This window comes from Oryx dammah, unplaced genomic scaffold (genome assembly GCF_014754425.2).
Source record: "Oryx dammah isolate SB20612 unplaced genomic scaffold, SCBI_Odam_1.1 HiC_scaffold_23, whole genome shotgun sequence".
Taxonomy (NCBI): Eukaryota; Metazoa; Chordata; class Mammalia; order Artiodactyla; family Bovidae; genus Oryx; species Oryx dammah.
In genome coordinates this window covers 98,170,792-98,193,593 of record NW_024070207.1, presented here as the reverse complement: position 1 = coordinate 98,193,593, position 22,802 = coordinate 98,170,792, and the positions used below count along the sequence as shown (strand labels likewise).

Below are 22,802 nucleotides of genomic sequence, written 5' to 3'. Positions count from 1 at the left end.
GTGTTGTAGACTGTATACAGTTATAGGAGCATAAAAACCAGTTAGATGCCACTGGTATTTCAAAACAAATGCTGGCTGTTGTAAATGCCATAAAACATTTTCATGCTCTTTTAGATGAAGGAAATGGTTTGCAGAAACAGGGCCTTGAGGCAGTGCAGAGAGAATGAATTGAGTTTGTTTGGATCCTCTCATGGTCCTCTGGGCTCTCAGTTTTCCCTGTCTCTGCTTTCCCAGACAGCCTCTGCTCTGATAGTTGATAAAAGCTCTACCTGCCTGAGTGGGATTAACCTGGGTGAGGCTTGTGAACACTAGATATGTCTTCTGCCCCAACCCCAAAGTCAAAATCAGCATTAACTCTAGTCTCAAGGTCTGCTCATATACTTGGCTCAAGATAAATTCATACATGTTAATAGATCAAAGAAGGAGGCAAATTTTGCATTTTCTGCCTTTGTGCACGATGTTCTGTCCTCTGAGTTTCAGGCTAACACTGGCCTACAGACCAACACCTGACATGTAGCAGCAGGTATCCGGCTAGTATCAAAGGGAAGAAGTAATACAGTTCAAAAATTATTTCTAAAATATTTTTTAAATTGCTTAGTAGTACAATAAGAGGAGTGCAATAAAATATGAGTACAAGGAAGATTTACAAACTTAGAGAAAAGCATAAATTCGGAAACTGCATCTATTCTGTCAAACTAAGATACTCCTGAGATTCCAGTGTTTGCCTTGGAACCCACATTTAATTAGTACAACATTCACTCATAATTGATGATCATGTATCAGAGACATAGTTCTCACTAGGAATGCAAGGCAGGCTACTTTCTTGAATATAAGTTCAGGTTGCTCTTGGAAGAAGGCTCTAGTGGCTATTGAATCTATCCTATGATATTCTGGTTAAAAACTTCATATTTGAATTTTGAACTACTGATATATATATTATATACCTATATATAGTATATATGCATATACATACACACATATATATCATTGTTATTAAGAAGATAAAATTTTCTCCCTCTTTCCCCACCTCTCTCCTTCTTAACCTTTCTCCTATGTGTGTATATGTTATGTGTGTGTGTGTCCTGCTTTACTAGTCAAAAGAATTTGTGTGTTTTGTAAGGAGTTATTTGCAGTAAAATGAAAATATGACTTAGCAAGTCATGGGCTTTTCTCATGTGAAACTTTTACTGAAGAATCTCATAGAGGGGGGTTTCTGTAAATAATTTTTCATACATTTATATGAAAATTTTCAAATTCAAAGCATCCTTCAAAGAGGCTTTGTAGTATATGTGAAATTAAACATAACCTATTGAAATCAAAAACCATTTTTTGTCTTTTAATTTTTTTCTCTCTTTTATTGAAGTATACTTGATACATACACACACACATATTCTTTTTTAATATTATTTTCCATTATAATTTATCATAGAATATTAACTATAGTTCCCTGTGCTATGCAATAGGACCTCGTTTATCCATTCCATATATAAGAGCTTACATCTGCTAACCACAAACTCCCATTCTATTCTTCCCCCAACCCCGCTCCCCATTGGCAACCATGAGTCTGTTCTCTATGTATGTGAGTTTGTTTCTGTTTCATAGATAGGTTCATTTGTGCCATACTTTGGATTCCACATATAAGTGATATGATATGGGATTTGTCTTTCTCTTTCTGACTTACTTCACTTAATATGATAGTCTCTAGTTCTATCCATTTTGCTGCAAATGGCATTGTTCTGTTCTTTTTATGACTGAGTAGTATTCTATTGTATATATATATACCACAACTTTTTTTATCCATTCATCTGTCAGTGGACTTTTAGGTTGTTTTCATGCTTTGGCTATTGTGAATAGTGCTACAACAAATATTGGGGTGCATGTATCTTGTTGAATTATAGTTTTATCTGGATATATGCCCAGGAGTGGGATGGCTAGATCATATGACAACTCTATTTTTAGTTATTTGAGGAGCCTCCATACTGTTTTTCATAGTGACTGTACCAACTTTTATTCCCACCAACAGAGTAGGAGGGTTCCCTTTTCTCCACACCCTCTCTAGCATTTATTATTTGTAGACTTTTTAATGGTGGCCATTCTAATTGTTGTGAGGTGGTACCTCACTGTAGTTTTGATTTGTATTTCTCTAATAATTAGTGATGTTGAACATTTTTTTCATGTGCCTGTTGCCTATCTGTATTTAAATATTTTTTTCTTAACATGAAACTACTTCAAAAAGTTTTGCAAATTGTGTTGAACACTTGCTTATTGACATTCTGCAGTTTTATAAAATGTGACTGCTCTCTTTTTACCCTGTGGATGGGGCCTAAGGATGTTTTTTAATGCTATAATTCATTTTTATCTCCTACAGGAATTAATCATAGAAATAAAGTGAAAATAAAATAAAATATAATTGACTTTTCATGGAGGCTTAAGAAGCCACCTTCAAAATGCAGTGAATCCAAACAAATGAGCAAACATTTATATTTGATATCAGTGAAATATACATGACTTTATGGACAAGAGGAGATGTACATAGAGATTTTAGTTACATAGATAGACAGATATATACAAGTCTTCTCACTATTTAAATAGGATGCCTTCATTAATTATCCTGTATTAATTAGCTTGCACATGACATTGCCTAGTGCTAGAAAGATACTCATTGGGGCTGTGAATTTAACACATCCTGCTTATATAATACTTCCAATTTGGGGTGACAGTTCTCAGTTTCTGTCAATATCCTGCTTAGAAGTGGTGTGTGTAATATCTGAAACACACAGTATATTTTTTAACACCTTTGTTGCAGAATGATTGATATACAGTAAGTTGTAGATATTCAAAATACAGTTTGAGAAGATTTAATGTATGTATTAAAAGACACTTATTCCTTGGAAGAAAAGTTATGACCAACCTAGATAGCATATTGAAAAGCAGAGACATTACTTTGCCAACAAAGGTCCATCTAGTCAAGGCTATGGTTTTTCCTGTGGTCATGTATGGATGTGAGAGTTGGACTGTGAAGAAGGCTGAGTGCGGAAGAATTGACTCGATGGATGTGAGTCTGAGTGAACTCCAGGAGTTGGTAATGGACAGGGAGGCCTGGCGTGCTGCGATTCATGGGGTCGCAAAGAGTCGGACACAACTGAGCGACTGAACTGAACTGAACTGAACATATGTATATGGGCTGCTCTGGTGGCTCAGATGGTAAAGAATCTGCCTGCAATGTGGGAGACCTGGGTTTGATCCCTGGATTGGGAAGATCCCCTGGAGGAAGTCATGGCAACCCATTCCAGTATTCTTGCCTGGAGAATCCCCATGGACAGAGAAGCCTTGTGGGCTACAGTCCGTGGGGTTACAAAGAGCTGGACACAGCTGAGTGACTAAGCACAGCACAGCAACATATATATATATATATATATATCCATGAATCCATTGATTTAATTCAAATAATGAATATGTTTCACCCCTTAAAGTTTCCTTGTGTCCGTTTTTAATCTTTTTGCCTCTGCTCTCCTTCTTCCCAATGCTACCCTTGCTTTGGACAACCATTTATCTGTTTTCTGTCACTTTATATGCATCTTACAGCACTGTGTGTGTGTTTGTGTGTGTGTATAAAATCACACATTATGCATCCTTTTTTGATGTTTTATTTTGTGTATCATATTATTTTGAGATCCAGTGTATGTTTCAATAATTTATTCCTTTCATTGCTGAGTAATAGTCCCTAGAATGGATATATCATAGTTTGTTCATCTGTTTACCTATGGATGGACATTTGGGTTTTAGCATTTTGTGGTAATTACATGAAAAGCTATTATGAGCATTCATGAATATGTCTTTCTATGGGCATATACTTTCATTCCTCTTGGGTAAATCACTTATGTATAGAATGACTGGATAACACAGTTATTGAATTTATAACATTTAAAGAAACTGCTAGACAGTTTTTCAAAAAGATTGTTTCTTTTTCCATTCCCACCAGCAGTGTATAAACGTTCCATTTTGTCTACATACTAAAATAAGGATAGTGATTTCAACATTTTCCATTTTAACTTGTGTGTAATGCTGTTGCAGTGTGGTTTTAATTTATATTTCCATAATGAATAATAAATAATTTTGAGCATATCTTCTTGTGCTTGTTTTGTCTTCCATGTGAAAAGTGAAAACAAAAGCAAACATGTTAGTCATTCAGTTGTGTCCAACTCTTTGTGACCCCATGGACTGTAGCCTGCCAGGCTCCTCTGTCTATGGAATTTTCCAGGCAAGAATACTGGACTGGATTGCCATTCCCTTCTTCAGGGTTTCTTCATGACCCAGGGATTGAACCCAGATCTTCCGCATTGCAGGCAAATTCCTTACCATCTGAGCCACCTTGTTATCTATATGCCTTCTTCATTGAAAGGCTTTTTCAAGTCTTTTGTTCATGCCCCCATTGAATTGTCTGTTTTCTTATTGTTGAATCTTTAGACTTTTTAAAAGTATATTCTAGATATATTCCCTTTATTATATACATGCTTTACAAATTTTTCTCCCAATATGCAGTTTTCCTCTTAATTTGATTAACAGTATCTATAGAATAGTGAAAGTTTGTATTTTACTCAGCTTTCTTGAGGTTTAATTGACAAATTAAATTTGTATGTTCTTAAGATGCAAAATGTGACAATTTGATATACATATATTATATGAAGTAATTATAGAAGTTTTCAATTTTAATGAAATATAATTTATCAGTTTTTTTTTCTTTTACATTCAGGAAGAAGCATGTGGTTTTAACTGCAATCTAGACTATCACTGCTTGCTTCTGTAATGAAATCATAGGTTCTTGCTAAAGTTAAAATATAATCCACCATTCTCTACAACAGAAATCTGAATCCTGTAGATTTTGATAATCCTTTATAATCCTTTCCTGTTGTCTTTAGTTTCTTGATGTACTCGTGTCCGAATGTATTATAGAAAGAGCAAACAGTATAATTCCATGCACAAAGAAGTGGAGCCTGTAAGACTACCATCAGGAGCTTAACTGTCATAGGTTTAAATTAAGAGTTTAGAAAGTAGGAGACGAGTTCTTCTGGCAGTGCGGCTGCAGCCCTCAGTTTCTTTATCTCTGTTCTTTATCAGCCACATGATTTTGTTTTCCCACCTTGCCTCTTGGTTCCCTAAGGAGAAATAAAAGAAAGTGAATCAGAAATAAGGATAAAACAAAGAAAGGAAAAAAATGACAGAGAAGGAGGAAGAGGGTGAGAATTCCTTAGGCTTTCATCTTTAGTCTCGTTATTCAAATTTTAAAGGGTAGTATGATGTTAGAGACCCACTCCAGTATTCTTGCCTGGGAAATCCCATGGACAGAGGAGCCTGGTGGGCTACAGTCCATGGGGTTGCAAGAGTTGGATACAACATAGCAACTAAATAACAGTGATATTTGAGAAACAGCAATTAAGATTAATTTGATCATGTGTAATATAATGTGCATAGAACAAATAGAAAAAACTTCTTGACAGTTAATGTGCCTCCAAGAAATTCTCAAGTGGATAAAATTCTAGCTATACAGTGATTTTTCCAAAACAGTTCTCCTCATTAGCAAGAGGGAGTGGTGAAGATCCATTGGAAGGAGCAGGAAGGATGTGAGGGAACCAAGAACAAAGAGTCAAAGACCTTGCCAAGTTTAACTGTTGCCATGGAATCTTCTTTTTGCAGGTTTTGTAAGGGATGATATATTTTAGGTGATCAGTGAGCAGTATCTGAGAGTTATCACGTTAGGTCAAAATAAGTATTTTCAAGGTATGTGAGTGATTTTTCTGTTTTTCTGATTAAATGCCCATTTATTCCGTGATATTTACACGTGTCATTTCCCATATTCTATGTCAGGTAAATATATGTGCCTTTGTCACTTACTAACTGTATGACCTGGAGTAAGTTACCCAATCTTCTCTATACCCTCAGTTGCTCAGCTTTAAAATAAATTCAGTGAGTAATTAACTCAAATATTTATGAAAGTGGTTAAATAGGTAATGAATGTGAAGCATTTTGCATTTGCCTAACACAGAATAATCATTCAGTAAATATTTTTTCATTATTTTCAAAAGAAATTAATGTGAAATTACATTACTCAGTCTATAAATTTGAGTCTTATATTTACATTTTACAAGAGTATGAAATTAGAGAAAAAAAATTCCTAATTTTTAAAAATGACATATACTAGGGGATTTATTTTATTTACTATTCAAACATTTAGACTGTTTACAAAGGAAAAATAATCCATTTCTCAAAATACAAGTTTGTGCTATTAAAAAACATAACAGCTATAATTATGATTCCTGTTAGAATTTTTGTAACACTCATTCAAACTGAAAATATCCATTAAATGAACAATGTTGTATTTTAGAGAGCTGCTTTTGTTCACTACTATTATTTCTGTTACACTTATAGTTTTTCCAAAGTAGTCTAATAATTTTCCTATCACTCTGATAAACTCAAGCACCGATAATCAAGGTTTTATTTTTGTTCCATTTTGAATTAGTTGGCTTTGGCCAGAAAAGAGGAATACAGGGAATGAATTAATCACATGTACATATATATTGTGGCAGAATATCATCAGCGTTTGAAATACATATTCTTCTCATAATTATTTACTGCATTTTGTTTGAAGGTTCATTACTACCAGTCATGTTGCTGAGTCTACAGTTATTCTTCATAATAAAAGTTGATAAGAAGTTGACCACATATCTCTTCTACCATAGTTAATTAATAACTAAAAATAAAATGCCATTTTAAAATGTGATTGTTTAGAAATAAAACTTATATCGCCAATGGAAAAGTTTTTCACTTTTTAAATCAGTGGTGTAATTCCAAGATACATTTTTAAAATGTTATTTCAATTAAAACATAAGCTACTAAATAGACCTTTAATTTCTCTTACAATTCTCTTCATCCATTTCTGTGTTTTTAGATGAATATGTAATTTCTCATTTTGGTATGTAACATATGGTCTTACACTCATATAGGACTTTTGAGCTGTTTTTCAAACAGTTGTCAAATTTCTATCTGCCATAGGGTAATAATAATACAATAATGTTTAAATGGGCATGTTGGAGGAAGAAAAATGTGTCAAGTATATAAATAACTGAAATGAGAAAGAATAAAGGAAGTGTACTTTTAATTCTTGAAATTATTTCATAGTATTTGAAGTAGTGATTAGGTTCCCTTATTATTTAGTACACATATTAACATATGTAAGTTTATCCAAATAATGGTTTTATCTAACTGAATTGTTTTATTAGTTTTCTTTTCTAATTATTCATTGTGGTGTACATAAATTTACCCTTCATTCATTCATTCCTGAAATGAGTCTCATTTGATTTTGGTATACAATTCTTTTGATATGCTGCTGATTTTCTAGTATTTTATTGAAATTTTTTGAATCAATATTTATTGGGATATTAGATTTTAGTTTTCTTATACTGTCTTTGTCTAGTTTTTGTATCGTGGCAATGCTGGCCTCCTAGAATGAGTTAGAAATTTTTCCCTCCTCCTCAGTATTTTGAAAATGTTAATTCTTCTTTAAATGTTTGGTAGAATTAAACAGTGAGTGTTTTAATTTCCATCTTGTGCTGGGCTTTCTCTGCAGGGAGATTTTGATTACTGATTTAATTTTCCCCCTAATTTTGTGTCTATTCATGTTTTCTATTATTCATACATCAGTGAGTGTTTTAGGAAATTGTCCATTTCATTTAAGTTTATACAATTTTTGGCACATAATTGTTTATAATATTCTCATATATATGCATATATAATGCTTTTTATTTTGGTAAAAGTAATAGTAATGTCCTACTTTATTTCTGATTTTATTCATTTGAGTCTTCTCTCTTTTTTTCCTAGTCCATCTAGCTAATAATCTACCACTTCTGTTGATTTTTACAAAGAACAAACTTTTTGTTTTTTTTTTTTGTTTGTTTGTTTCCTTTATTTTTCTGTTCTGTGCTGGAGTCCAGCTCCAGCAGCCAGGGAATCAGCCTGAAGGGGTGAGTGGTGTCGGCAGACGATGATATAGCCTCTGACTCATAGTACGAAACTACACGTTTATTTTGAGCTTCAGGTTCTCTTTTATACTTTGACAAAAGAATCAGGTCAGAAGTTTGACATTTTCAGTTTCCCCCACCCAGATTTATGGTCTCCAGAAATCATTGTTGTCCTTCAAACAGAGTTCCTGCTTCAGGAATTCGCTCAGAATCGGCTTTACTATCTATTATCTACTTTCTCTTAAGTGTCCTATACTTAACTTGTGATTATATTGTAACTCATGCCACATTCCGAAGTTTATTTCTTATCTTTCTAAATCCTGTTTGCCTCTAGCATCTTAAGATCACTATCTCCTAAAAAGGCTTCTAGCTATTCTTAATTATTCCTAAACCCTAAACTCAGCAAACTTCTTTTGCCATAAATGTTTCCCTCACAAACAGGTCTCAGATAACAATCCTGAAGAAGGCTTTGTGCTTTCTCATGTTTCTCTCAAGAACAATAAGCACTTTAACATTCTTTCCAGCCAACTCAACGGAAGAAAGGAAAGAACAAGTCAGAATCAGAAGGCCTAACTCCTTAATCCTGGGTCCATGCCTGTGGGACAAGGAAGAGGGGGTTGGTGGCTGTTCCTCCATTTTGTCAGTAATGCCTAACGCTGCTCCCAACAGTTCTGTATATTATTTCCCTCCATTCTAAAATTTCTTTTTTCTTACTGCTAGTTTTGGGTTTAATTTTCTCTTCTTTTTGTAGTTCATATAGTGTACAGTTAGGTTGTTGATTTGAGATTATTCATTCTTTTAATGAAATTGTTTACTGCTATACATTGATTGCCCTCAGCACTGCTCTTATTGCCTCCTTTGTTTTATATGCTATGTTTTCATTTTCAATTTTCTCAAGATATTTTCTAATTTTTATTGTGATTTCTTCTTTGAAATATTGTTTGAATATGTTGTTTAATTTTCAAATTTATACATTTCATTCTTCTGTTATTTATAATTTCATTCCATTGTGATGAAAAATGCTTTGTGCAATTTCAATATTTTAAAATTTATTATTAAGATTCACTTCATGGTTTTACATGTGATCTACCCTAAACATTGTTCCTTATTCATTTGAGAATAATGTGTCTTCTGCTGCTGTTTTGTGGGAAGTTCTATGTAAGTCAGTTAGGTCTAGTTGTTTTATAGTGTTGTTCACATCCTCTATTTCCATATTTGTCTTCTGTCTAGTTGTTCTATCCATTAATGAATGTGGGATATTAAGGTCTCCAGCTATTATTGTAGGATTATCTATTTCTCCTTCTGGTTTTATCAATTTTTTTCTTCATATATTTTGGGCCTCTGTTTTTAGGTGTGTATAGATCTATAGGTTTTAATCTAATATTGCTATATTGAATCTTTTTTATTTAGTAATTGTTACTATTGCAAAATGATTACATTAAATCTAAACATCAATCAGTGCACACTTAGAATTCTTTTCTTTTATTGAGAACTTTTAAGATTTACTCTCTTAGCAACTTTCTAATGTGCAATACAGTATTATTAGCTGTAGTCATCATGCTGTACATTACATTCCCATGAATTATTTTATAACAAGAAATTTGTACCTCTTGACTCCCTTCACCCTTTTCACTAACCCCACCCCCACCCTTTGCCTCTGGCAACCACCAATCTGTACTCTGTATATATAAGCTCATTTTTGTTTGTTTACTGGTTTTTTAGTTAACTGAATCTTTATTAATGTATAGTGCCTTTTGTTTCTTGTACATTTTTTTGATATCTAATAAATTAATGGTTTCCAAAATACAGTTTAAAATACTAATAAGAGCAGGAAAATGACCCAATTTTAAAAACTGTCAAAAAATCTGGAGAGACACCTCACCAAAGAAAATATTCTGATAGGAAATAAGCATATGGAAAGGTTTCCAACATCATATGTCTTTTTAGGGAACTGCAAATTAAAACAACAATGAGATAACACTACATACCTATTAGGATGGCTAAATCCAGAAGCCCTGACAATACCAAATGCTGGTAAATATGTAGAACAGTTGGAACTCTCACTCATTAATGGTGAGAATACAAAATGGTACAGTGGTACAGGTGCTTTAGAAGACAATTTAACAGTCCATTACAAAACAAAACATACTCATAACATGATCTAGCAATCATCAGCTCATTTTGTATTTACCCAAATGAGTTCAATTTTTATGTCCACACAAAAATTTACACATGGATGTTTATAACAACTTTATTCATGATCACCAAAATGTGGAGGCAGCCCTGATGTCCTACAGCAGGTGAATGGTTACATAGTGGTATATCCATACAATTGGATATTTTTCAGTAATAAAAATAAATGACAAAAAGACTGGACAAAACTTAAATGTATGTTGCTTAGTGAAAGAAGCCAATCTGTAAAGGCCATCTATACAACATTCTGAAAAGACCAGTGGTTGCCAGTTCTGGGAAGGAGAGTTTGTGGGGGAGGGATGAATGAGTGGGATACAGGGTATTTGAGGGGGGGATATGAAACTATTCTCTGATACTATAATGGTAGATAGATGAAGGGCTTACCTTGTGGTTCAGCTGGTAAAGAATTGGCCTGTAATGTCTGGCTAGGGAAGATCCCCTGGAGAAGGAAAAGGCTATGCACCTCATTATTCTGGCCTGGAGAATTCCATGGATTGTATAGTCCATGGGATCGCAAAGAGTTGGACATGACTGAGCGACTTTCACTTTCACTTTCAGATGGATGAAATTATACATTTGTCAAAGTCATAGGATGTACAACACAAAGAGTGAACCAGAATGTCAGCTATGGACTTTAGTTAATAATTATATATTATTATCAGCTCATCACCTATAAGTAATGTACCATCTAATGCAGGATGTTTATAATAGGGGAAACTATGGGAGGTATATGGGAACTCTCTGTACTTTACACTCGTTTTTTGTAAACATTAAACTCTTAAAAAAATAAAATCTATTAATTTAAGAAAATGTGGAGTTTAAATCACAATGCTCATGTTCAAATTCCAGCTGTGTTATTAAATGCTGATTGACCTTGAGCAAGCTGCTGAACTTTCTTGTGTCACAGTTTCACTTCTTTAAAATGGGGATAGTAATAGGAGTTATTTCATAGGTATGTTTTGGAAAAAGTTGTCAGCTTTTGTAAATCCCTGGAACAATGCCTGGCATATAGTAAGTCCTACATAAGCATAAACTATGTAGTCATTTAATTCCCAAAGCAACTAGCACCATTTTACAAATGAGGTAAGTGACATGTTCAAGGCTAAATTTGCAGTAGTAGAGTCAAGAATTTGAATCCACATTCTATCAAAAGCCTGATGTTCTTTCCACTATATATCCTGTCCTTTCCACAATCTGTTTGTGAGCATATACCAAGCTCCTATGTAAAATAAGAAAGCCATGTTTATAATATGACATGAAGTTTAACTTGTAACTTACATGCCTTTGTGATATTTCAAAACAAGGGAATTGAAAATAATAAGATAGGAATGATATCAGCAAGATGGCAGAGTAGAAGATCCACCAATTGTATCCCTCTTCAGCACAATCATTTGAAAGCCCTCCAAGGACAAAAGTGCCATTATGGGATCCAGGTAGGAGACCATGAAACCCTGGTGGAGTCCAAAACCAAGGAGGACCATTTTGAAAAGGCAGGCTTATGTTCACATGACAGTCTTGCCACCTGTGATCATGGCTACAGACCAGAAAACACTCCTGTGGATTGTTACAGTCCCATTTGACTTTGGTCCTGCCATTAGCATTATCTGCCAAGGAATTTAGCAGGAGTCATACCTGCCCATGCCCTGTATAACAGGCCCACAGAATTCAGTCCCATGTGTGGACCCCAAAGTGGTCCATGACACAGCTTCAGTCCCTCTTAGCCACCACTTCTACCTACCTGGGGACCATCTGGGAGACATGCCTGTCTGTGCCCCTGTGTCAGGCCCTCCAACTTTGGTTCAACTGCAGATCCTGAAATGACCCTGTGACTCAGTTCCAACTACTCTTAGCCATGATCTGGGAACACTCATATGAGAAGACATGCTTGTCTATATTCAGAGGTATGTCCCCATACTATGTTCTGTCTGTACTGTCAGAACTGCTTGCCCAAGGACTTAGCGTTTTAACCGCAGATACTGAAAAGTTGTTGCTGAACCAGGAAAAGACACCGGGATTATTAGCCTCTGGAGGAGAAGAATTTAATCCAGGGCCAGAGATGAGGCTTGATTGCTCAGAGCTTTTGTGTAATAAAGTTTCATTAAAGTATAAAGGAGATAGAGAAAGCTTCTGACATAGGCATCAGAAGGGGGAAGAAAGAGTACCCCCTTGCTAGTGCTAGCAGTGGAGTTATATACTCTCCAATGAATCAAAAGAATGTCTGGAGGTTGTAAAGACCTCATCAGACCTACTCCCATAATTTACATTTTAAGATAACAGGATTAGCCAGAAGGTTTAATCCAGAGACTGTCCTCAGGCAGGATACATTATTGTTATATAATCCTAAGGAATGTAGAGGGAAAAAGTTTGTCCTTTCTTCCTCTTTGAGAATTCCAGACCCCTCTCTCCTTGGGAACCCCTAGACTTCTTATCAACCTGCCTAGGAAATGACTCTCTCAATACCTATTAAAGTGATCCTATTTAGAATAGGGTCTTTGCAGATATAATCAAATTAAAATGAAGTCATGCTGAATTAGGGTGAGCCCTGACCCAATATGACTGTTGTCCTTATAAGAAGAGGAAAATAGACACAAGTAGGTACAGGAGAGAACACCATGCAAAGATGAAGGCAGATTGGAATGATACATCTAGAAACCAAGGAATGCCACGAATTGCTGGTAAACAGCAGAAACTAGGAAAGGGACATGGAACAGATCCTCCTCAGAATCTCCAGAAGGAACCAACCCTGCCGGCACCTGGCAAACATGTAGCCTCTAGAACTGTGAGAAAATAAATATCTGTCCAAATACCAATTCATATCCATATATATTTTTTAAACACAAATATATACACACAGACCCACCACATAGCAGGTCATATGAGACATGAAGCTCTGTAAATAGCTGCTTTCACTCAGAGTATCATGGATGTGTTTTCAATTCAAATTTCATAGATTTTTTTCTTTTGATTAGATGAACAATAATCCAAATAAATGTTTATCTTAATTCATGTGACTAGTCATGCATAGATGGAAATTGAGTTCCTCATTTTTTGTAGTTACAGATAATATTGCAACAGCATCTTTGTAAATAACTCTGCTAGTTTTTCGATGGGGCTAATATTTAAGATATAAGCTATTTAGAGGATAAAAACTAAACTTATATATCAAAGGGAATGTAGAACAGTTTGGTGAATGTTGCAAAATTACCCTCAAAATATGTAGTACCAATTTTTCTTCTTACCAACCAGTATCTGAGACAGGGGTTGTTACTCAACATTTATCAATAATTAATATTATCAAAAGTTTTTAAAATTACCAATCTGAAAGTGTAAAGCATTTTTTATTTTTAATTATTGGACTTGCTTTGGGGGACATACAATTTTTGAGTCTATATTCCTATGGATTATCTCTAATTTTGATACATGTTCTCCTATTTGCTTTATCTTTAATTCTTTCTAAAGATTTAAATACCATGACAATATTTTATTGTTTGCCAGTTTGAAAGAAGACACTTAACTACACTTGCTTAGAGCAGTGCCAAGATATTGCTTTGATTTTTTCTTAAAAAAATGTGTTTATTTTATGCTTTGAATCATTTTTGTGATTTATATAGTGCATTTCATCCAGATTCTAGTGCTAAGCCTAGCATGATATTAGCACTTGTATGTATGTACGTATGTGTGTGTATGTACACATGCATGTATGCTAAGTCACTTCAATCATGTCCCACTCTTTGAGACCCCATGTACTGTAGCCTGCCAGGCTCCTCTGTCCATGGGATTCTCCAGGCAAGAATACTGAAGTGGGTTGCCATGCCCTCCTCCAGGGAGTGTGTATGAAAATAAATATTTAAAAGTACATACATTTACACACACACATACACATTAGATGGAGAGAAGGCTTTTTGGAAATTGGATGTTATTACAGAATGTTTCAAAGAGGGAGAATTGAAGATGCAGACGAGAGTAGGGATAATTACAGCAGCCAGATCCTGGGGTAGACCAGAGTAGATGGAATCTAGTGCACATATCCAGGAGCTGTCCAGATAGGAATGTATCAGTCATACTTACAAGAGGAAAGCCAGAGGATAAGGTCTCCATTGTGGAAGGGTTTGTCAGTGTGGTGGTGGGATTGTGAAGAAATTCTTTCCAGAAAGTGTCCATTTTCTTAGTGCAATAGAAATAAGATGATCGGCCAGGAATGAGGAAGGGAGATGGAAGTGTGGGACTTTGAAGGGAAAAGAATATTTGAATCATCCTCTAAAGATGAATAAAAAAATATGAATATAGCAAGCTGGTATTGAGATATGAGGGTCCATTTGTGAATTACTTCCTTCTATATTAGCTTCAGTTTAAAAGTTAATACCAGTCTTTTATAAGTCAATTTTATTATAAGAAAATTTTCAGGTAAAGAGTACAAATTTTTGACACTATTGTTTTTTGAACAAAATTTAGTACTTTGCATATGAAATGCTTAAAGGAGAATTCATGCTTAGGATATTGTATTAAGCAAAATAAACATTTTAATGAGATAATAAATGAGTGTTACAAATGACTCTAGAAAATATGTAAGAACACTCACTCAAGACCAATATGTTTTCTGAAGGCTGATGCAGTTCTATTATTTACTACATTTTCTTAATTACTATGAGAAAGCTGTTTAAAAATTACAATTTTAATGGATATTTAAATTATTTCCTTGAAATTTCTATTAAGTTCTGTCTAATTGTTAGTTTTGAAAACTAAACCCTGGTTAATCTGACATCTTGCATCTATGTGTTATAGGTACAATTTCATTTTCTGTTAAAAGCAAACATGATGGTGATACTCAGGATGACTCAGATGAAGATCAAGATAGAGATCAATCATTATCAGAACTATCTGACAAGTTTGATGAGGAAAAAGCAGGTAAATTTATTATTATGGAGAGTTTCATGATCAACATTCATAAACCCTCATCATTCATTTGTAAGTCAGTAGCTACTTTACACTCAAAATACATATACAAATGTGTATTTCATATATCTGTAAGAATTGTATTATTTCAGGATTAACTACATGTTGTTAATTTCTAGATTTGTACTACCATTAAAATGAGTAGATTATAATACTTCAGCTTGAAGGCTGCCTACTCTTTCATAAGTGAAGAACTTTACACATATTTCTGTTACTGAACACAAAATTTCAGTCAAATTCTGATAAAATGTTAATGAATATATTATTTTAACAATTTAATGTTTTCCTTTTTTAAATATAGGAAATGATAGCAGTCTGCCTCATATGCAAAAGAAAGTAAATGCTATTGTTTCCCCTTCCCATATTATAAAGCTTCCTTTGAATGTTGTTAAACATCATATCTTTTCAGTAGAAATTCAAAGGAAACTGGGTTTATGGAGAGTTGGAATAGACAGGGCAGGTTTCTGAGAGAGTGGGTGAATGAGTTCTCTAATGGGCGAGTAGCAGGGACGGAAGAGGGAAATAGAGAAAAGTGGGTCGACAAGGGCAAAGTTCAACCAGAGGCATACCAAAATAGAAATCTTTATTAAATGAGTTTGTGTTTAATCAGGATTCTTCAAAGAAAGAGACACTAATATAATATAATACAACATACAATCCAATATAGTATAGTTAAATATAATATAATAATCTATATCTTTATAGAAAGAGACATTTTAAGGAATTGGCTAATATAACTAGGGAGACTGGCAGGTCCAAAATCTATAGGGCAAGCACATCCTTGCATGCTAAGTTGCTTTAGTCATGTCTGACTCTTTGTGACCCCATGGACTGTAGCCTGCCAGGCTCCTCTGTCCATGGGATTTTCCTGGCAAGAATACTGGAATGGGTGACCATGCCCTCCTCCAGGGGATCTTCCTGACCCAGGGATTGAACCCATGTCTGTTACATCTATCTCCTACACTGTAAGCAATTTTTTTTTTACCACTGAGCCACCAGGGAAGCAGGGTGGAAAATTAGTAAAAGTTGCTGTTGCAGTCTTGAGTCCAAATTGCCCAGGAAAGACCAGGCAGGCTACAAGCTCTGAGAGGGTTTCCATGTTTCAGGCTTGGCTAAGAATTGCTTCTCTTTCAGGTCACTTCAGTCTTTGCTCTTACAGCCTCCAACTGATTGGAGTTGGCACATTCACATAAACAGAGTACTGTGCTTTACTCAAAGTCTACTGATTAAAGTGTTCATGTATCTTCCTACCAACATTTAGACTGGTGTGTAATCAACTGGACACCATAGTCCAGCCCAGTTGATATATAAAGTTAACCATCACAGAATACATGGATTAAAAGGGATATCCAGGCACTTATTCAAAACAGTTTAGAAAGAGAATAGCTAGGCCACTGCAACAGCTAACTGGGTTTGAAGTGAAGAGAACAGTGTTTTTTAGGGTGGTGATGGGAATAGAGAAATACCCCTAAAGATGGAAAACATTTCAGAGACTAGCATTAGATGCTTCTCTTGAGAGAGTAGATAGTGTTAGTCACTCAGTTGTGTCTGACTCTTTGTGATCCCATGGTCTGCAGCACACCAGGCTCCTCTGTCCAAGGAATTCTCCAGGCAAGAAGAGAGCAGATAGGAAGTGAGAATTGATTCCAAAATATAACAAGGTTTTCTTGTATCTTGTTTGTATCTTGGGGGTCCTATCTAAGAGATGCCCAAGGGAGAGTTTATCAAAGTCTTATTTTGGGGGATCCTGGGGGAGTCATGTTAGGAAGTTACATTTACTTGTGACTGTGTGGGCTATTTAAAATTTTTTAAATTAAGTTTCAATTATTCAACATAAATTATATAAGAAACATTCTTAAAGTATTTGTACATATCATCAATTATTTTATTCCAAAAAATATCTTAAAATGAAATCATTGGATCAAAGGGAAAAACAATTCTTAAACATTTTAAACATGTTAAAGCACTCTTCCAATTTTTATCAATTCAAATTTCCATTATAATGTAGAAGATTGTCTCTTTCAACCTGACCCTCATTAAAATTGGATATTACCATTATTTTTCATATTTCCTTATTTGGAAGCCTAAAAAATTCTTATCTAATTGTTTTCATTTCTTCTTTGTCCCAGCTTTACTGAAGTACAGCTGGCTCTTAAAAATTGTACATATTTAAAGTGGACAAATTGATTTGATTTACATATACATTGTGAAATAATCACCAGAATCAACCTAATTAACATATTTATCATCTCACATAGTTACCACTTTTTTGCAGAAGAAGGTAAAGATAAAATCTACCTTCTACGTGAATACTGTCAAAATATGCATACAATTTAAAGTGATCTATATTCAGTATAATGACCTATCAAATCTGAGTGGCATATTTTAAAAATATCTAATATTTAGATAAATTTTACAGCAAAACTGAGAGGAAGATTCAGAGTTTTCCCATATACATCCTGCCCTCACACATGGATTGTCTCCCCCATCATTAACGTCCCCCACCAAAGTAGTACATGTGTCACAGTTAATAAGCCTATATACACACACACATACACACACACACACAATCTACCTTCTAGCAAATTTAGAGTATACACTCTACCCTGTTAACTATAATTACCTTCTTATACATTATATCTCCAGAACTTACTCATTTTGCATAACTGAAACTTCTCTAATTGAAAAGAAATGTACTGCTGAGCAATCAGTAAGAAAAAGACCAAAGTTATTACAAGGGATGGAAAGGTTAATTCTGTTTCGGTAGGAATATGGAAAGACCTGTCTGAAGAATTGGGAATAACTGTACATATATTTTTCCTGGTTCTTAATCTGTTTTGCAACCTGTCATCACACAGCTTAGATTTTTAAAATAAAATAATCAATGATATGCACAGATATTTTAATATAAGAATGTTTCCCATATGATTTATGTTAAATAATTAAAACTTATTTTTTTAATTTGAAGTGTTTTTAAATAGATATTATCAGCATATAATTTTTTCCCATTTTTGTTGAAAAATAATTGTCATACATCACTGTATAAGTTTAAGGCCATACAGCTTGATGGTTTGATTTACACGTATTATGAAATGATTACCACAGTATGTTCAGCTAACATCCATCTTCTCATATAGATACAATAAAAAGAAAAGAAAGATAAAAGGAAAAACAATTTTCTCCTTTTGAAGAAAGCTCTTAGAATTTACTCTCTTAACTTTTCTGTATATCATACAGCATTGTTAACTGTAGTCATCATGCTGTACATTACCTCCCTAGTACTTAATTATTTTGTAACTGCAAGTTTATATCTTTTGACAACCGTCCTTCATTTCTCCCTATTTTCGTCTTCTTCCTCTGGTAACCACAAGTTTGATTTCTTTTTCTATGACTTTGGGTTTTTTGTTATTGTTTTGGTTGTTTATTTTAGACTACACATATAACTGAAATCATGAATATTTTTTCTTCTTTACCTGACTTATTTCACTTATCATAATGCCTTCATAGTCTGTCCATGTTGTCACAAATGGTAGGGTTTCCATGTTTTTTATGGCTGAGTAAGATTCCACTGAACATATATATTACAACTTCTTTATCCATTCATTCATCAGTGATACTTAGGTTGTTTCCATGTGTTGGCTATTATGAATAATATTGCTATGAACATGAAGGTACAGATACCTTTTTGAGTTCATATTTTCATTTTCTTTGGATATATTCCCAGAAGTGAGATTGCTGGATCATATAGCAATTCTATTTTTAATCTTATGAGGATCCTCTGTACTATTTTGCATAGTGGCTATACCAATTTACAATCCCATCAGCAGTGCAAAAGTGTTCCCTTTTCTCCACATCCACAAAAGCATTTGTTATCTCTTGTCTCTGATTATGGTCATTCTAACAGGTGTGATAGCTCATTGTGGTTTTAATTTGCATTTCCCTAATGACTAGTATTAAACTTAAACTTAATAGTATTCTCTGAATGCTATCAAATGTGTATATACAAAGGTACACATATGTATGGATTTATCAATTATATATAATGTGTGTATATGCCTACATATGTCTTTATTGATGTATTAAACTTGAAATTTTATACAAAAAATAAATACTCTTGGTCATGGGATTATGAATAATTTTTATTTTCTAAAGTTTTTCAATAATTTCTTAAATTGCTATAGTGAATGTTATTAATTTTATAATTAGAAACATTTTAATATGTTTAAAGCCTATAAACAATGTTTAATAATTATTATTTTTGTTGTTCAGTTCATTAATAAATTACCCCAATCTCATTGTCACTAACAAATTCATATTCATTGTATGTTTTTAGCTCTGTAGAAGTTAAAGTAGCTTCATCACAATACTACCTTATGTGATAGTCAAAGTAATTACAAATAGTAGGTGTTCTCGTTCCCATGATAGTTAATTGTATGTGTCAACTTGGTTGGGTCATGGTGCCCAGATATTAGGTTAAACAGTATTCTGGATGTTTCTATAATGGTGATTTTGGATGAGAATTGTATTTATATCTTTATACTTTTAAAAAAGATTTCCCTCCATAATGTGGGTGTGTCTTACCTAACCAATTGAAGGTCTTCATAGCACAAAGACTGACTTCCACAGAGTAAAAAAGGAATTCTACCTTTGGACTTGAACTCCAACTCTTCCTTGGGTCAAGAGTCAGCTGGCCTAACCTGCAGATTTTGGATTTACTTAGCCATTTATTTGAGCCATGCAATACTGTTCAATACATTCAATATAATACAGTGCATGCATTGCAATGCAATGCAAAATGAAACAGTTTTTCAGAAGAAAGAGACTGAGAACTGCACAAATCTTGGCCCCTTATTTCATAGATGAGGAAATTGAAACCCAAAGAGGCTTAGTGATTTACCTAAGTTAATCAAACATTGCAGTTCTTGGAATATTTACAACTTGACAATACAGATATGATAAACAGTTAACTGAAACTGGAGGTTATCTTAAACTGTAATCTAGCTCAGGATTGAAGCATAAAGAATATCAAAGTGAGAAGCTGAACAGTTGAGAACTAATAGAAAGAACCTGGGTTTGATGCCAGTACCAATCCTGCTACACAGGGCTCTTGTGGCGAACCAGGGTTTTTGGTTTCAGGATTTGGAGGTGTGACTTTGGACATCACTGGCAGCAGAAAGACCTGTATTAATATATATAGGGAACCCAGATGTAACCATTACTCTCTCACCAGTTCAGTTCATTTCAGTTGCTCAGTCATGTCCGACTCTGTGACTCCATGAATTGCAGCATGTCAGGCCTCCCTGTCCATCACTAACTCCCGGAGTTCACTCAGACTCACGTCCATCGAGTCCGTGATGCCATCCAGCCATCTCATCCTTGGTTGTCCCCTTCTCCTCCTGCCCCCAATCCCTCCCAGCATCAGAGTCTTTTCCAATGAGTCAACTCTTCGCATGAGGTGGCCAAAGCACTGGAGTTTCAGCTTTAGCATCATTCCTTCCAAAGAACACCCAGGACTGATCTCCTTTAGAATAGACTGATTGGCTCTCCTTGCAGTCCAAGGGACTCTCAAGAGTCTCCTCCAGCACCACAGTTCAAAAGCATCAATTATTTGGCACTCAGCTTTCTTCACAGTCCAACTCTCACATCCATACATGACCACTGGAAAAACCATAGCCTTGACTAGATGGACCTTTGTTGGCAAAGTAATGTCTCTGCTTTTGAATATGCTATCTAGGTTGGTCATAACTTTCCTTCCAAGGAGTAAGCGTCTTTTAATTTCATGGCTGCAATCACCATCTGCAGTGATTTTGGAGCCCCCCAAAAAAACAGTCTGCACTGTTTCCCCATCTATTTCCCATGAAGTGATGGGACCGGATGCCATGATCTTCGTTTTCTGAATGTTGAGCTTTAAGCCAACTTTTTCACTCTCCTCTTTCACTTTCATCAAGAGGCTTTTTAGTTCCTCTTCACTTTCTGCCATAAGGGTGGTGTCATTTGCATATCTGAGGTAATTGATATTTCTCCCGGCAGTCTTGATTCCAGCTTGTGCTTCCTCCAGCCCAGCATTTCTCATGATGTACTCTGCATATAAGTTAAATAAGCAGGGTGACAATATACAGTCTTGACATACCCCTTTTCCTATTTGGAATCAATCTTTTGTTCCATGTCCAGTTCTAACTGTTGCTTCCTGACCTGCATACAGATTTCTCAAGAGGCAGGTCAGGTGGTCTGGTATTTTCGACAGTTTATTGTGATCCACACAGTCAAAGGTTTTGGCATATTTAATAACGCAGAAATAGATATTTTTCTGGAACTCTCTTTTTTTTTTCGATGATCCAGCAAGGGGAAAAAAAATATTCAGCGGAGTAAATTTGAGGCTATGATTGGTTTTATTCATTTATTAATTAATCAGACGACATCCATGTAGTGAACAGAAAGCTGCTGTCAAGTTTTATAGAAATGTGAAGGGGGAGGGGATGGACCAGGGCAGTTATTAGTAGAAGAAATGAAAAGATTGTTTCAGGCAAGATTGCCTTGCTAGTGTGCTTCCCTGGTAGCTCAGATGGTAAAGAAACCGCCTGCAGTGTGGGAGACCTGGGTTTGATCCCTGGGTTGGGACGATCCCCTGGAGGAGGGCATGCAACTCACTCCAGTATTCTTGCCTGGAGAATCCCGGTGGACAGAGGAGCCTGGCTGGCTCACTAGTGCTGACCAGAAAATTGTAAAAAATCCATTCCTGGGAGAGGTTGAACCTGCAATTAAGTTTTAGTTTACTCTCCCAGAGGCAAGTGGTTCCACCTTGGGCCTGTTATTTCTTTCTTCTTCTAGTTCTTCTTTTTCCTTTTCTCCCCCCCCCCACTTCCCCTCCCCTTTCTTTTCCCCGTTCTCTTCCTCCTCCTCTCTTTTGTTAATTTTTTTAAAACCGTCCATACCCCATTTCAGCTTTCTTTGAACTAAATTGCTAGGATCCTGTTTAACGCTCCCAAGAAACGAAACATTTCATGAATTCTTCCTCATTTTTTTCCCTTAGGCTAGATTTGTATGGTACTAGAAATATACCTTTGTCTATTATAATACCATATTTAGGTATGTCTATGTATATTATGTGAATGCTTTGGGAATTAGGGGGCAAAGGGTTAGTTATTTCTTTTGAAATATTAATCCTTAAAAGTAAAATATTCTTATTTTTGTGAAGAACTTAGTGAGTTTACGGGTGCACACATGAGGCAGGAAGCTTTCACAGCTCATTCTCATGGCCATGCAGCCTGGGGCTTCTCTTACTGCTCACAAACTGTGTTGAAATCGACTTTTCACCTTCCCCTCAGCTCTTGACAAGTGAGTCCATCAGAAAGAATTTGAAAATGGTATCTATTTATGTTTATCAAAATTTATGTAAAATATGGTGTTCTAAAATGCACATATTAAAATGTGCCATGTTTTTTTTCTTTTTTTCAGGTAACGCTATTAACAATTTGCGAATCTGGTATCACCTTGAGATCCATAGTGCTCCTGGACCACCCTTAGAGATTATTGACATGAAATGTGTTGTTCTGGTAAGAGCCCATTAACTGCTCATAGATTCTTCCTTTTTGTAAACAGTTGGAGCTTTTGTTATATATCTAAATTGCTATTCCTAAAAAA

General features: G+C 35.0%; 1 protein-coding gene across 1 annotated transcript in view; it reads left to right on the top strand.

Moving 5' to 3' along the window:
* The window catches only part of CFAP47 (cilia and flagella associated protein 47), a 507,416-nt gene that overhangs the window by 351,690 nt on the left and 132,924 nt on the right, over window positions 1-22,802 (top strand). Inside the window, exons 50-51 of the mRNA XM_040265344.1 lie at window positions 14,991-15,113; window positions 22,617-22,714. Of these exons, the coding sequence (XP_040121278.1) occupies window positions 14,991-15,113; window positions 22,617-22,714 (221 nt within the window). The remainder of the gene's footprint in view (window positions 1-14,990; window positions 15,114-22,616; window positions 22,715-22,802) is intronic.